The sequence below is a fragment of the Drosophila grimshawi genome, unplaced genomic scaffold, assembly GCF_018153295.1.
Source record: "Drosophila grimshawi isolate 15287-2541.00 unplaced genomic scaffold, ASM1815329v1 contig_311, whole genome shotgun sequence".
NCBI lineage: Eukaryota > Metazoa > Arthropoda > Insecta > Diptera > Drosophilidae > Drosophila > Drosophila grimshawi.
The window spans coordinates 15,573,512-15,588,275 of record NW_025063098.1 but is presented as its reverse complement, the minus strand read 5'-3'; the positions used below and the strand labels follow the sequence as shown (position 1 = coordinate 15,588,275).

The following is a 14,764-nucleotide window of genomic DNA, read 5'->3' as shown; positions in this document are numbered from 1 at the left end:
TTTACAATATTTTTAATTACAAACTTCAATTGCGCTTTCCCAGAATGCAGACGAATTCTTCCATCTGCTTTTGGCGCCAGCGCATATTCAGTTTCACCTGCTCCAAGGCACGTCGCAGGCTGCGGCCCGATCTCTGCTGCAGCTCCTGGTGCGTGTTGATGAACACCATCAACTGGCGATAGCCCATCGCGCAGCTTGTCTGCTGAGCTATTTGGATGAACATGCCGACCAGTTCCCTTGTGTTCGAATGGTAGCTTCAAGCAAAACGATAAGTTGTGATTATTGGTTAAAGTTAAGTTAATTGGTAAGCTTAAAAATTAGAATTGTTCATTTTAGAATTGTCATTAAAGCATTTGGAGTTGCTACAGTTGATAAAAAAGTAAAGGACATATAAATTATATTTTCATATATTTATATATTGTTATGGATAGGCTCAAGTATTTTTTTAAAATAAAAATTTCAAACTAACAATTTGATTCTGTGCTAGAGTCCTCAATTAGAGTCACAGTTTACTATTTCCATAGTAGAAATCGGCTTTTTTCCAGCTATTATTTTCTTGTGTCAGTATTAAAATAATAATCTTAAAGCAGCAATTTAGACTTACAGTCTTGACTCTACAGTCACTATTCCAATGCGAATTAAGAGCCGGAGTCATTAAATAAAAGTCAAAATTCTCTTTGTGGAAATGTTTTTTTCTTCAGCTACTATCACACTTGGAACTAAGGCTTAATTGTATACACTAAAATTGCTTTGTTCCATTTTTTCAACAATAAGAGTTTTTAAAATTCTTTTTTTACAACTTTCTAATTTTCGAGCCATCAATTAAAATAGGCACAATTACTTACTAGGCGTTGAGTAACTTGAATTTGTGCAAAAAGAAATCCTTTGTTATGTGAAAGCCCACATGGTTGCGCACAATGGCGCCAAAGATCTGGGAGGCATCCTGTTTGCGTATAAAGGACTTCTCATGGTAGATTATATTCAGATAGCGCTCGAGCAGGGACACCTTGTGGCTGCAACCGAGTGCCAGGAGTATCTGCCGCTGCTCACTGGCCACCCCAGTGTTGCGATATCGTTGCCACAGAAAGTTCCAATCCTCGTCATCGCCATGCCGTATGGCTGTGCAGTAGACAACTGATCTCAGATTCTGCGGCACTGGATTTGTCTCATCCGGCTCGTCGCAGATAAGCCAGCGATGATAGTATCTTAACGCATGCTCCACGCAATCCTCCTGCTTTAAGCGACACGCCCACTTGGTGATCAACGCCTTGTGGGCCACATGGTGATGGCCTTCCGTATCCTTATGCATGCCCCCCAGCTGGCCATATATGGGCTCCAGTAGATACTGCATAAATTGCTGGGTTGAATTAGATTTTTTTTAAAAAGATAGAAAATTAAAATGTGATTTAAAATGATACAAGTAAAAATAAATAAAAAAGATTTGACTACGCAGTTAATTCGCCGTAAAACTAGAATGTTTTTTGTTTCCAAAAAATTCTTAAACTTAGAAAGTATTTTTTTCTATTTTTCAGAAATATACTTTTTACTAATAGAAAATATTTCTAACAGTTGAAATGCAAATCATTATCTGAAAAATATCCCTTAACAAAATAATCCTATACTCTCTGAGATAAGTTTATTCAAACAGACAGATGGACAAACAGAGGACAGACGGGCGTTTGATGCTGGTCATGAATAATGTATATACTTTATGGGATCGGAGATGCTGCCTTCTGCCTGTTACATACATTTACATAAATTCATTATAACCTTTTCAGAGCTCTGCTTAATTTTAAGGACTCCTCTCACCTGAAATTCCGGAAATTGTTTTGTTTGTCGGACAATGCGATAAATCGCATTTAGTTGATCTAATGCGGCACGCCATGGCATATAATCCGGCTCGTGCCTCAGGTAAGAGAGCAGCTCCACGGCCATTTCATAGGGCAGCAGGCCACTCCAGGCGAACGCCATGGAGTCATCTATCAGTTGAGCTCGATTCATGACGTGAATGCGCTTGAAATCTTTGCTCAGCAGCGACTTGATGATCAGCTCCCAATTGGTGATGTCGTAGTTGACGCGATATGGTGTTGCCACCTGCACATTGAGGATCAGCCACTCGTTCTCGCCGGGTAGATCCTGGAGTTTCAGTGGCAATGCCTCGTGCTGCTCGGTGCAACGCAGAAAGGCACGCGACTCGGTTGCAACGAAATTGGATAGACAATCGGTGGCATAGCTGATGGGCACCAGCCAACAGGACTCATCTGTCGCTGGTTGATCTAGATTGGCAATTTGAATGAGATATCGTCGCTGGGTTATCGTTGCCGTTCTCATATCATACTGACGCTGCACATTAATTAGGGGTATGCCCTTCTGCAGGGTCCACGTGTCCATCATGGTCTGCACATCGACATCCTCGACAATGCTGCCACACTGATGCGCTGCCTCCGTCAGGGCATGCCACAAATCCTCCTGCCTGGCATTGCCAAAGGCATGCTTGACCAGATAACAATTGAGACCGCGTCGAAATGCCACATCGCCAATGAGCATGTGCATCATTCGTATGATGACTGCACCCTTCCGATACGTGATGGCATCGAAGAGTTCCGTTATTTGACTGGCCCGGTTCACCGCCTGATGGATCGGGCGAGTATTGCAATAGCCATCCGTGTTGAGCACCGCGAGGACATTGTCCAATGACTCCTCCTCGTAGGCATGCCACTTGCGGCATATCTTCTCCATGACCAACGTTGCCATATAGGTGGCGAATCCCTCATTCAGCCAGAGATCATTCCACCATTCCATTGTGACCAGATTGCCAAACCACTGATGAGCCACTTCGTGTGCAATTATATTCGCCACGTGCTGTCTGTCCAAGTCGGATGAGTCAGTCTCGTCATAAAACAAAGACGCTTCCCGAAACGTGATCAATCCCCAGTTCTCCATGGCGCCCGCATTGAAATCGGGCACAGCCAGCAGATCCATTTTGGGCAACGGATACTCAATGTCAAACATATCCTCAAAGTACGACAGTATCCTTGGCCCAATCTCGGCCGCATATCTGCACTGTTTAATGGCAGATGAACGCGACCAGGTGGTGAAACTCAATTGGTACTTCTTGGTCCGCGAGGCATAGCCCTTGAAGTCGTTGATGCTGTACGCCACCAGATAGGTGGACATCAGCTCCGTCTGCTTGAATATGCTCCACACCCAGTTCTTGCGTTCACATCTGTAAATCTTAAGCAAATTTATTTCGAAAACACTCGCAAATTCAAAACTCTTTTTAAGTGGACTTATTCAAAATAGTCATAGAAATGTCGAATTATATATTAATGGGCCTCTTCAAAATATGCTATGAAAACTAAAATGTTTTTCATACCAAAACTCAAATTTGGTCAGAATCTTCCATTATGTTTGCCTCAATTGTCTAATACCCCCATGATATTTTATAAGGAATGCCACTTTTAGTCAATCTCTACTGTACTTACATTGGAATCTTCTGATTGATGGGCATATTGCTGAGTGCATTGTATTTGGAGTGATGGCCCAGGGTTATGTTAAAGGTCGCCTTCAAGGCGGGCTCATCGAAACAGGGAAAAGCCGAACGAGCATCCGCAGGCTCAAATTGAGTAACCGACATGAATCTGAAGAGAAATACGCATATATATAAACAGATATATAAATAGAGATGTGTAATTGTTGTTCACTTTTTGGAGCAGTTATCTTCATACGAACTGGCATAGTAACCGGTCATGGAGCGGCCCAATCTTCCCCAGAATTGTAGGCGCAATAGAAAACGCTGTCCTCGCTGCAGATCTGCATCCAAATGAAGTATATAGAAATCATTTCTAAAATTGCGTTCGATGTCTCGAATGTCAATCAGTTCGTGGCAATCCGGCTTTATGCGCTTCAAGCGTGTCCCATTCTTGACAATATTCAAATGGGCTCCGGCATGTAAAGTGATATTTCCGGTGGATTGCAAAACGTGAATTTGTATTTCGACGTCGCCCGTGAAGAACTGGCGGCTGGCTTCTTCCAGATGTGTCATGATGCGCAGGTTATAGTGTTGCGGTCTGACGGCGCTTGGCAAGCGATAATAATCGTAGCTGGCGTTGCAGAATGTTGCAAGGAGAACGCTGAACAGCAGAAAACAGCGCATTTCAAGTCTGGCGCTCAACGTATTTTTTTTTCGATTTAAAACTCACAGCAGAGCGTTGCCATATTTCTGAATTAAGTACAGACTGTTAATCTTATTGTAATGTTACAGCAACAGCGACGTACCAGCTGTTAGGTGTCATCGATAATCGGTGTCGAGCTACGGGCACTGTTAACTAACATTAACAGCTGTGTTAAATGCCAGCAGGTTGGCAGTCCAAGTACGCGCTTATTTGTTTTCCTTTTAGTCAGTTTATCCGCCGCTGCTGCTGAAAACGGATGTGCTAGATGGCATCACGCATGTTGCTGTCATTAAATATTAAAACATTTACACGCAAGTTGCTTAACAATTTAAACAAATTGCACAACAATTGAATGCGTTAAGTGTTATGCGTATTGTGATTGTGATTAGGTTATGAATTGTGTGTGCAAAACTTACGCGCGCCTTTTTGCACTTAGTGCGAATGTGTGGCACAAAGCAGAAGACACGCTGAATGAGCGTGCAAACGCTGAGAATATGCAAAAAATGTAAATAAATAAATATAAGCTACCCGCTAATTGTTTATAATATTAAAGTACGTTTAGAATGGCCAGAAATAAGTGTATTTAGTGAATTAGCCAAGGCAATTGGCCAGCAAGGTGGCAAATTGGCCAAAAAACGATGTTGCAACATGAAAGGCGAACAGCTGTTTTTGCCTGTCTCTCTCGCTCTCGTTTTCACTCTCTCTCTCGCTCTGCTTCTTCTACTCGTTTGTTTTTGTTGTGTTGTGTTTTAAGTTTATCGCTGCGTGTTTGTTTATAATTTCTTAAATAGTACCCTATTTTTCCCAGTAGAATGTTTTTACATTAGGTTTTGTTTTGTGTTTTTGGGCACAGCGTGCGCCACTTTTGACGTCAACCGACAGATGCCGCTGCGACTGCGGCGCCGGCAGAGAAAGTCGCTTACAAGTTGCCCAGATAATCAGTTAAATAAGTAAACAATAATGTTAAGATAAATTTGGGAATCGAATTTGAGAAATAGCTTGATATATTGAGTGTAGTATTATCGTTAACATATTAACTACAAATATTAAATGTTGTCAACTTGATTTACACAGTTAATACTCCCAATTAGAAAATTGTTGAATTCGAATAAGAATGTTTGTCAAATTCAAATGTAAATGTTGGCAACATGCTGCGGCGTTTTATTTTTACAGTTTTTACAGCGCGGGTTGGCGAAACTGCCAACTCATTTTATTTACTTGCTGTTTATTGGCACAACAGCCGCAACAACAACAACCACAGCTCGTAAACATATGCAAACGCACACACATTTTACATTTGTGCGGAAATTGAGAGCAGCCCACAAGAAGCAAGCTGACGCTGACGTCGTCTGGGCGTCAAACAGACTGCGACTGCAAACGGAGCAGCAGCAGCAGCCTCTTTTTTTGCGGCTACTGTTTAATGTTTTTCTATCGTATTTGTATTGTGTCAATTTTTGTGATTTATGTACATTATCTTTGCTCAGATTGTGCCTACACATACATGTATTTATTTATGCTTGTGTGTATTTGATTTCTTGCTTTGCTTAACTGGCCAACAACATGTTTATTATTCGATTTTCTATATTGAGTTTGTTATGTTAACAAATTTTACTTTTGCCGGCATTTCTTTTTTAATTTTTTCACTTTTTGCTTTTGACACTTGTTTATTGCTTGCCAGTTGCTAAATTATTTAGCTGCTTTGTTTACTCTTACTTAACAGACTTGTGTTTATATTATTTATTTACATTATTCAGTTTTCTTCATTGCTTTTAGTTTTCTTTTTTTATACAATTAGTCTTATCAGTCACACGAAAAATAAATGCTTCTTCTTAATTGGTGTCATTTGATTTTATTGATATCTTATCAGCTACTGTCTATGTAGTTTTGTGTTTGTTTATGAGAGTGAAATGCTATGATAATTAAATCGTATTATAACCAGATGATATAGCTATACAGTATCTATTTAAACCTAGCTTTGCTTAAGCCTTAATCGATAACAGTTCAAAATGTAACTCACAATTCCCAATGAAGTTAGTTTATGCCCGCTCATAACTGAAGACTTGTTGCTTAATTGATTAACTTTTAGTTGCTGCTAATTTGACAGTTGGAGATAAGAGTTGACTAATTGTTGCCTGCCTCTTAAAGCATGTGGCATTATATTATATTCTATTCTTATCTCCTAGTCGCTCATAAATTTTACAGCAGACAATCAAAGTATATGCATATAGAATATTAAAGCACTTATTAAATAAATTATTTCAAAAAACTTATTACACATTTTCAGTTTTTTCATTCTCGTTTTTCTTTGCAGCTAAACTTTTGATAAGCGGTAAATTATTTGACGCTGTAATGGGCTGCCGCAAATGAGCTATAGATGGCGCCTTTTCGTATTATCGGACAATGACTGGGCGACATTTGCTGGCGACGAAACGCCGTTCGATGTCGTTTTTTAGTGGGCAGGAAATACATGTAAATTAAAAAAAAAAAAAAAAAAAACAATTGTGGCTCTATGGAACATGCCCGTGGATATGCATAAGAACGTCTCCGTACAAGTTGATAGTGATTTTGCTTTATTACTACCCGGCGGTGTTTATGAGATCAAGAAAATGGAACCACGCTCCAAAATACGAACAATTATTGTGTTTTGCCTATTTTTAGCCATTGCGGGCATCATCGGATTCGGCTACTTCTGTCAAGATCAGGTGAGTGCTTTATCTATAGATTATCGATAAGCATCTTATCGAAATTCCTTCGAAACACATCCCATAAATTACTTCGATTCGTTTGTGTTTTTTTTTGTTTTTCGTCTGGCGCCAATGCAAATCAGACAACAACGGTTAAATTTCATAATTTATTTTGCTCTTTGCATTTAATTAACAATTTTTTTTGTCACAAAATCGAATCTTGGCATTTTTTATTGTGTCGCCAAAATAAAAAAAAAACACGTTCTGGCAAAAAACCATCAATTTATTATTCTCGGTTTCGCTAGCGGATTACACAAATCATGGAAACCATTCTCTCAGTTTGAAGCGCTTTTTCGTATTTGTTTTTGTATTAAGCAAAAAAAAAACAAAAAATATTTTGTTGTTTACATTGTATTTGCCTTGGTGTATTTCTTTTAGAATATATTGCCACAGTAAACTTTCAATTCTATTGGATATACCCATAAGTCCAAAATTGACCCAAATATTAAAAAACTTGAACTCACCGCCAGCGATATTTATTATGTTTTGCGCCCTGTATATTCATAGTTTTTAGCTGCTTTAATATTTCTAAAATATTTGCTGCTAAAATTTGTTGTTAATATTTATTGAATAGCTTTGATTTGAATATCCCTAAAATGCTCGTAAAATAAAATATCTTGTAATGAACTGTTAACACCGAGATCTAATTGATAAACGTCCAATATGTCGAAGTCATTCAAAAATTTGACGGCTTTCATGAGTGAGGCGCGTAGTTGACTGTTCATATTTCATCGAAATCATATCCCGAGCATCCAAAACAAAAAAATAATGCATTTAACAGAGCCCCCGGGACGCATACATTCTGAGCTCATATCTGGCTATCCATCAGTTTACGGCTACATAAATGTATCTATGTAGTTAGAGGCAGACAGGGGCGCGTCTAAATTACCAATTATTCGTCGTGCCAGGTCATCTCTAATATTAGAGTCCATAAATTCATTAGACGAGCTCATAAATTTTGAAATGCGCGCCTGTTTAATGCGATGCAATTTCATTAAGTTGACGCACGTCTTTATTTCTTTTCTAAACTGTAGAATGGTATCTGTACTTACTTGAGAGTCTGCCCCGACTAAGATACACCCGTATCCTATGGAAAATATTTAAAAGCGCGGATATGTTGTTAAATATAAAGACACACAAACTTGAATAACATTTCAATGCTCTGAAATAATTATCAAATGCCCATTTTCGAAAAAACTGAACTGAACTGTAAAACAAAACCGCACCCAAACAAACTGTATATGCCCCAAAATACCAAATATACTCAAATAAAAATAAAAAAAAATTCCTGAACTCATATGTCTAGTATATCTAAATATATGTGCCATGTGTGTAAAATTGAGATCGGTGGGCACGTGTGTGTTTCCTTTTGGAAAATGAGTTCAATGCCAAATTATATGGTAAATTTATTTCAAAAATTGATTCCATATCATTTGGCCACCACTCAATGCTTATCAACGCAATTCTATTTTCGTATTCTATTTTGCGAAATATATTTGTAGGTTGTGTAGCAATTTTCATTTAGCTAATTTGCAATCATGTTCTCAACAAGCCCACATTGGATGTGGATACTCATACACTCAACAAAAATATCACTCTGAATTTTAGAAAATCGACATACTTTCGGCACAAAGCTTAACTCAGCTTATTATGTTGAATATATCGTTTATTTTGAATATATTATATTTCTTAAACAAAAGTTGGTTTCTTTATCAAAATCAGAATAACTAAATTCTAAATTTCAGAAAGGAAAACTCCTTCGTATATCTAGAAATTTTCTTCCTAAAAGCAAGAATAAATTTCTAGTTTTCAGGGTGGTTTTCTAAAGTGCAGGGCGACTTTTTTTCCGAGTGCAGGCAGTTCTTGTAGGACTCATAGCAAAATTGAAATGGTGAGCAAAGTGACATTAATTGGGCACAGCTGCCAGTTGGGGTAAAACATGCGATCTTGAGAACGAACACTCCCGCTATAGTTTTTTGTCATTGTTGTTTTTGTGTGTTGTTTGTGTGCTGTTTGTGTAACCAGCGAGACAACATGGCAGACACTGGCCACGCCCAGCACTTGGAAAGAGATATATACTTTCAAAAATAGCTTAATTAGTGACGCGTTACGACAAATGAAAAGTGTAGCTAAATAAATGAAATGAAAATGAAAATCATGCATTGCGTGGGCACGTTGCGTGTCCAACAAAAAACAAACAATAGCGACACAAATTACTCTTTTCGACTATTTGGATGCGTCGCATTGTCCATTTTGTGATAATATTTATATTTAGAGATTGCCATTGGATAAGCTATGATTAACACAAAGTATAAAAATATTTAATTTTATTTTAATTGCGGTTTAGTGCTATATTCATATTGTGTTGAGTGTTTAAAAGTAGTCATCTTTACTTTTTGACTCTTATATTTGTTTATTTTGGTGAACACTTTAGATTAACGAGCAGTATAAGTTAAGGCCATCAGTTCGATGCTTGTCTGCTTTTGTTTAAGTTTATTATATTATTTATACATTTTCGAAAAAGCATTTCAAATATAAGATTAAGGCTGTGGTTGGTGGTTGGTGCAAGAAGGATTATGGGATTGATGTTCATGATGGAGTAGAAAGCTTTGCGTATTTTATAATAGTTTCAATGGACAAATGTTGCTGAGGCTTTTATCTAGGCAGTCAGCGTTTATTAAATTAGAATTTCCCATGCAGTTTCTGTTGATAGTTATTTGTTGACTTCTGCGATGATTATTATTGGAATATACTTTGAGGGGGTTGTTGTTCATCAGCTGATGGCAATTTGAAGTTTTTTCTTTAAGTTCGTTTTATTTCTCATTGAAATATATTCAATTTAATAATTAATGATATTTAACTGCCATCCAGTTATAAATGGAATGCAGTTTGTTGGTTTCATTCTTGAATACAGTTTCTTTTTGAGTTATGCATAATTAGTTAGCATTTCTATAGAAATCGAAGTGCCCAACTTAAGCTCACTCTTTGTAGGGCAGCAAAAATGTGTTAAAAACTTATCAGACAATAAACCAACAAACAAAATTGAACGCATTTAGTCGGAATATTCATTAGTTCGATGTCACAACTTGGGCTGATCTTTTATTCCCATATTTCCATATATTCAAATATCTACGTAGTAAACGTCAAGCGAGCCAAATAAAAATGACAGAGAAAAACAGAATTCGGCACGTTGAATATTTGTATTTATTTTGGTGTTAATGCGTCTTTTGTTGTTGTTATTATTAATTTTTGTGTTGTGTTGTTTTGAGTTGTTTTCATTATAAATTGTAGCTGGAAGAGAGGTGTACAATAATACAAATGTTGAAGTAAAGCTTCACAGCCCAAATTTCAACAATGCAAATGTATCTCTAAACTGTATAATTAAGTTTCCTTTCGCTTTTATCTATTCACTTAATTCGAGCATAGTTTATTTATTTATTTATTTATTGCTTGTGGTTGGTTTATTGATGTATAAGTTGGGCGTCGGCTCCTCCATATAAATAATGGCAACAGTTTTGTAATTTTTTGACCAAATTTCCGGCAAGCAAATGTGAAACTGTAAGTATTTATGACTTTGTTGTTTTTAGTACTGCTTTTTGCCTTTAATAAAATGTTGGGTGTGTTTCTCTCCATTCTGTGATATATGCGTGTTCATAATTTAAATGGTTTGTTTTGTTCGCTGCCCTTTTTTTTAACAACCATCCGGTTACAAAACAAAGTTTTTCTTTTTAAAGTACACTCATAGAGATGTCGAACTTTCTATGTGTATTTGTGTGTGTTTTAAAGGGCGCTAGTTTCCGATATTTATTACGAATTTATTGGTCTATTAGAGCGTAACAAACACTTGTCCTATATGGTCCTAAAAACACGCAACTGGATTTAGTTTGATCATTAAAAGAACTTCTTACAACCACGGCAGCCAATGAACATAATATTTGGGTTTCTTTATCTCTCTCTTCAAGTATTTTATTAGCATGGATTTGGTTTATGATCGTGCCATTTTATGGCCATGTTGGATTTGCTTTTAATAGCTATTTGTTGTTTTGATTTTTTGTCAACGTTTTTACAAAGGTGATCCGCACTTTAATCAATTTAATGGTGTGCTGGACTAACACTTAAGCCAGATAACGTTCCCAACAATGTAAACAGAATCGTTAATTCAAAAATCTGTCACTAGAACGATGAGCAACTATACGAAATCAAACAAAGAGTGTTCCTTCTATTCCAATGTGTTAAAAGTATTGTTTCCAACAATATAATATAGAAAATATTATGTTAACACATTCAGGACCGAATTAATTTTGCTTTTGTATATGAAATATAAAGAATTAATATAATAAGTGTTACTTAAATTAACTAAAAAGTTGACTCAAAAAATTAGTATTTTAAATGTTAAGTGCACTGCGCACAACTTAACCTTAGCTGCTTACAACAATGCAATATTTCACACTTGATTTATTTGCTTTCAAATTTAAACCATAATTTTACCTCACTGTTTCTAGAGAATTTGAAAGCCCCGCCTTAATTGCCGCCAAACCACATAGTGAAGATTGTTAATGCATCGATTTCAACTGCGATTCAAATGAAATAACGACTGTGATTTATCATTTGGTTTACGTTAATAATTTGTAAATGATACTTAAAAGTGAGTTCTCATGTTTCTCAGCTTAATTTATACACGTGTAACGCTGACTGTGTGGCTGGCCTTGTAATTCGCAATTGGTTGAAACCGCTGACATTCTATTAAGATTAATTGTTGCGTGTTGTTGAATAATTGCTCGGCATTCCAGTAATTTGCAGTAGTTAACACTGTGTCAATATAAAACTCAAGTGATCAAGCAATTATCAAGCAATATACTATTCATGTGATATCTTTATTATCATCCTAACGACCTGTAACGTAAAACCAGTGGCTCAAAAGCAGGAACAACAACAAAGAAACCTGCATCAAATCAAAACCAATTAAACTATCAGCAAATCTCAAATATGTATATATATATGAGCAAAGCAAATGTGCAGAAGCGAAACAAGTTGGCAAAAAGGTCGTATATAGCGGGAGGGTGAGCAGGGGATGGTCGAGCAGCAAAAACCGCACATGTCATTAGCCAGCAGACGCGTGTCAGCGGCACTTTAATGTGGTACCATCCGCTCCTCTAACAATGGACCACATGAATTTCAGATTAGCGCTCCGGCTTTTTCTCTTTTTTCCTTCGTCTTTTTTTTTTAAGATCCAAATCCCAAAGACAATGGGGGGTACAAATGATTTTTGAAAGAGATCAGCGAACATTATTCACGCCTATTTAAAGTTAATTCGTGCACAAGAAATCATTGATATGGAACGGCACGAGTGAGAGTGAGATGTAGAGCGATGCGCTATTTCGTTCAGACTTTGATGTTAATTCATAATATTCGTCTGCCACAAATTAGCCAACAGGCCAAAGCGTCCCGGTTAGCCGACCCTGTCCTCAGACCTCAGAATTCCGCTTTAGTTTTTTTTTAACGCGTTTTTTTTTTTGTTTGATAAAACTTTTCTGATAGCTTTCGGACAGTTTGATTGTTGTTGTTGCTTTTAAGGCTGGGCCAACGTCTGGTGCATGTATAAAAACTGGTTTTCGTTTATCTATCAGGTTATAATTATGTGTGTGTGTGTGTGTGTGTGTGTGTGAGTGTGCAAGTGTGTCTCGCATACACTGTACAATGTGACTTCAATCACTATGCTATGCGACTTGATAGTTCTTACATTAAAAATGTATGCCTATTTGAGCCATTAACAAATACTCAGCACTTAAAAGCAACTAATTATTTATTTGTTTATTTTTTTAGCCAACAAATTTCCTTACACCTAAAATAGCAATTTGATCTTCTTAAGTTAGAGCATTCGTTCGACACCAATTTCAAATTGATTTATTATTATTATATTTTTTACTTCACTTTTTTTTTAAGTACTCAGAGAGTTAATTTTCATACTCAAAGAGTAACTGTTTATATATTTCTTTTTATTTAGCCAACAAATTTATTTTCACCTAATAAGAGCATTCAGTGGCCACCAGTTTCGTATTGTTTTATTGTTTTTTATTATTGAATGTCTGGCGGTCTCATGTTTTGAAAGCATTGTAAGCCGATAGTCGTTTATGAGCTTTAATGGCAATGCAGGTAGAAGAAGATGCCTTTATCTTTTATGCCTTTAGGGGTAGTTCATCAAAGAGGATCAAACGTTTGGCAGCGGCATCATCTACATAACAGTTTAGGTTGACTAAATGGCAAATGGCCGGGTCAAATGATACCTGGGCCGGGTACGCGAAAAGTTAAAAGCATGCTTCACAGGTTAATGGATATGACTAATTGGGTGGTATTATATATCCAAATTAAACAATTTGCCATTTGATATCTTATTTTTGTCATAAAAAAAGAGGTTTTTTCAATATTCTTATTTTGTCTTTCGTGTTTAATTTGTTTGCCATCAATTTGTAATTTTGCAATTTGTCCTTCTGCATAAATAATAATCTAATGTGTGCAATTTATGCGGCAGCTGCGCCCGTTTTCCACAATCTGCGTTGCATTTTACTACAATTGGCAATTACAAATTCAATTCGAAATGTTTTATAAAATGCAATTAGCGTTTTGTAATTCTAATTTCTAATTGGTAGCATTTGGTTCAGGTTTTTGTGTTTCTGCTGCTGCCGCTGCATCATCTGCATTTAAGCCACGGGTAATTTCATTTATTTGGCAGCTTACAAAAATTCTTTAAAGCATTGGCGCCTTATGGGTAATGGCTGTGTGTTGAAAGTGTGTGGGAAATTTATTAAATATTTTCGTCATAATTGTAAGAAATAATTTCAATATTCCAATGATTGCAAAATGAGTGAAGTTATAGAGAAACGAAATAGAGTAAAGAAATATACAAGACATCGAATGAGGAAAAGAAAATATTATTAGATTTATATTAATGAAATAAAGAAAAGAATATGAATTACTGTATAGATTAAAGAACCTTTGCAGCCATTATTAAATTCCTATTTTTTTTTTAGCATTTAGAACTAAAATTTTGTTTTGTTGTTTGAATCGTAATTGAAATATGCTTACCATGATTTAGCAGCACATTACTGTTACATTTACACGACTAATGAACTCAAATAACATGCAAAACTTTAAAATTGCTCCATCGCGCTATTTAAAAATTGTACAAATTGTGCAATAAGCATCCAATTAAAAGTTTTTCACACAATTGCCAGCCTGACAGCCAGTTAGCCAGTCAGAAAGTCAGCCAGGCCAACAACAGCAACAACAACAACAACACTAGACAAACCAGCCAGACGAAAAGTCGGTCTAACAATGATATAGTTCTGTGGTCGAATAGAGCAAAGAGGCCAACAACAATGCAACAACAATGACAACGGCAGCAATTCTATGAATAACTTTATACTGTCGCCTATCTAACGAGCTGCGAAAATGTGAGGCATATTATAGGGTATATACATGCGTATGTATATATATATATATATAAGTATGAGGGTGTGTCGGGGGGTTGGCTTTGGCGGATAAAGGATTTCCGCTTGGTTGCTTGAAATATGAGCAGATTTCGACAATGATGTTGAGGAAAAACCGTCTCACAATTTATGATGCAGTGGAAAATGTGTTATATTTCTTCTTATTATTATGATGATAATCAACAGACATTATCATCAGACGGTACGCATCATAATTACAATGAGTGAGTGAGTGTCGGTGAGGGGTAGGGCGGACCGGGGCGGGGCGTGGCGTGGAACTCTCTTCTAAATATAGCCAAAGCCAAAGTCGATGTGACAATGTGAGAGGCGTGCTTGGATTTCGCAATTGCAATACGAC

The 14,764-nt window shown here is 36.8% G+C and overlaps 2 protein-coding genes across 3 annotated transcripts in view; one reads left to right on the top strand and one right to left on the bottom strand.

Annotated features, from left to right (window-relative positions):
* Nucleotides 1–2: 2 nt before the first annotated feature.
* On the bottom strand, nt 3–4,305 carry LOC6567998 (aminopeptidase N). 2 transcript variants are annotated; one of them, XM_032740201.2, is made up of 6 exons: nt 4,279–4,305; nt 3,705–4,222; nt 3,486–3,641; nt 1,810–3,226; nt 846–1,345; nt 3–254 (listed from the first exon to the last, which is right to left on the bottom strand). In XM_032740201.2, the coding sequence occupies exons 2-6, from the start codon at nt 4,154–4,156 to the stop codon at nt 26–28; spliced, it is 2,754 nt and encodes a 917-aa protein (XP_032596092.1). In that variant the 5' UTR covers nt 4,157–4,222; nt 4,279–4,305; the 3' UTR covers nt 3–25. The 2 variants fall into 2 exon arrangements, with proteins under 2 accessions (XP_032596092.1, XP_001994150.1); XM_001994114.3 differs by having other exon boundaries at nt 846–1,357; nt 4,279–4,304.
* A 166-nt stretch (nt 4,306–4,471) lies between these two features.
* The window catches only part of LOC6568000 (heparan-sulfate 6-O-sulfotransferase 2), a 91,422-nt gene continuing 81,129 nt past the window's right edge, over nt 4,472–14,764 (top strand). Inside the window, exons 1-2 of the mRNA XM_001994116.3 lie at nt 4,472–4,680; nt 6,487–6,877. Of these exons, the coding sequence (XP_001994152.2) occupies nt 6,692–6,877 (186 nt within the window). The 5' untranslated portion in view covers nt 4,472–4,680; nt 6,487–6,691. The remainder of the gene's footprint in view (nt 4,681–6,486; nt 6,878–14,764) is intronic.

What these genes read in the sequence shown, in the direction of transcription:
- LOC6567998 (XM_001994114.3), bottom strand. Translation starts at nt 4,156, where the DNA reads ATGCGCTGTTTTCTGCTGTTCAGCGTTCTCCTTGCAACATTCTGCAAC. An exon ending in ATCAATCAGAAGATTCCAAT is followed by an intron (nt 3,227 to 3,485) that starts GTAAGTACAGTA and finishes TAAGATTTACAG; the next exon opens with ATGTGAACGCAAGAACTGGG. An exon ending in TTCAAGTTACTCAACGCCTA is followed by an intron (nt 255 to 845) that starts GTAAGTAATTGT and finishes TTTTGCTTGAAG; the next exon opens with CTACCATTCGAACACAAGGG.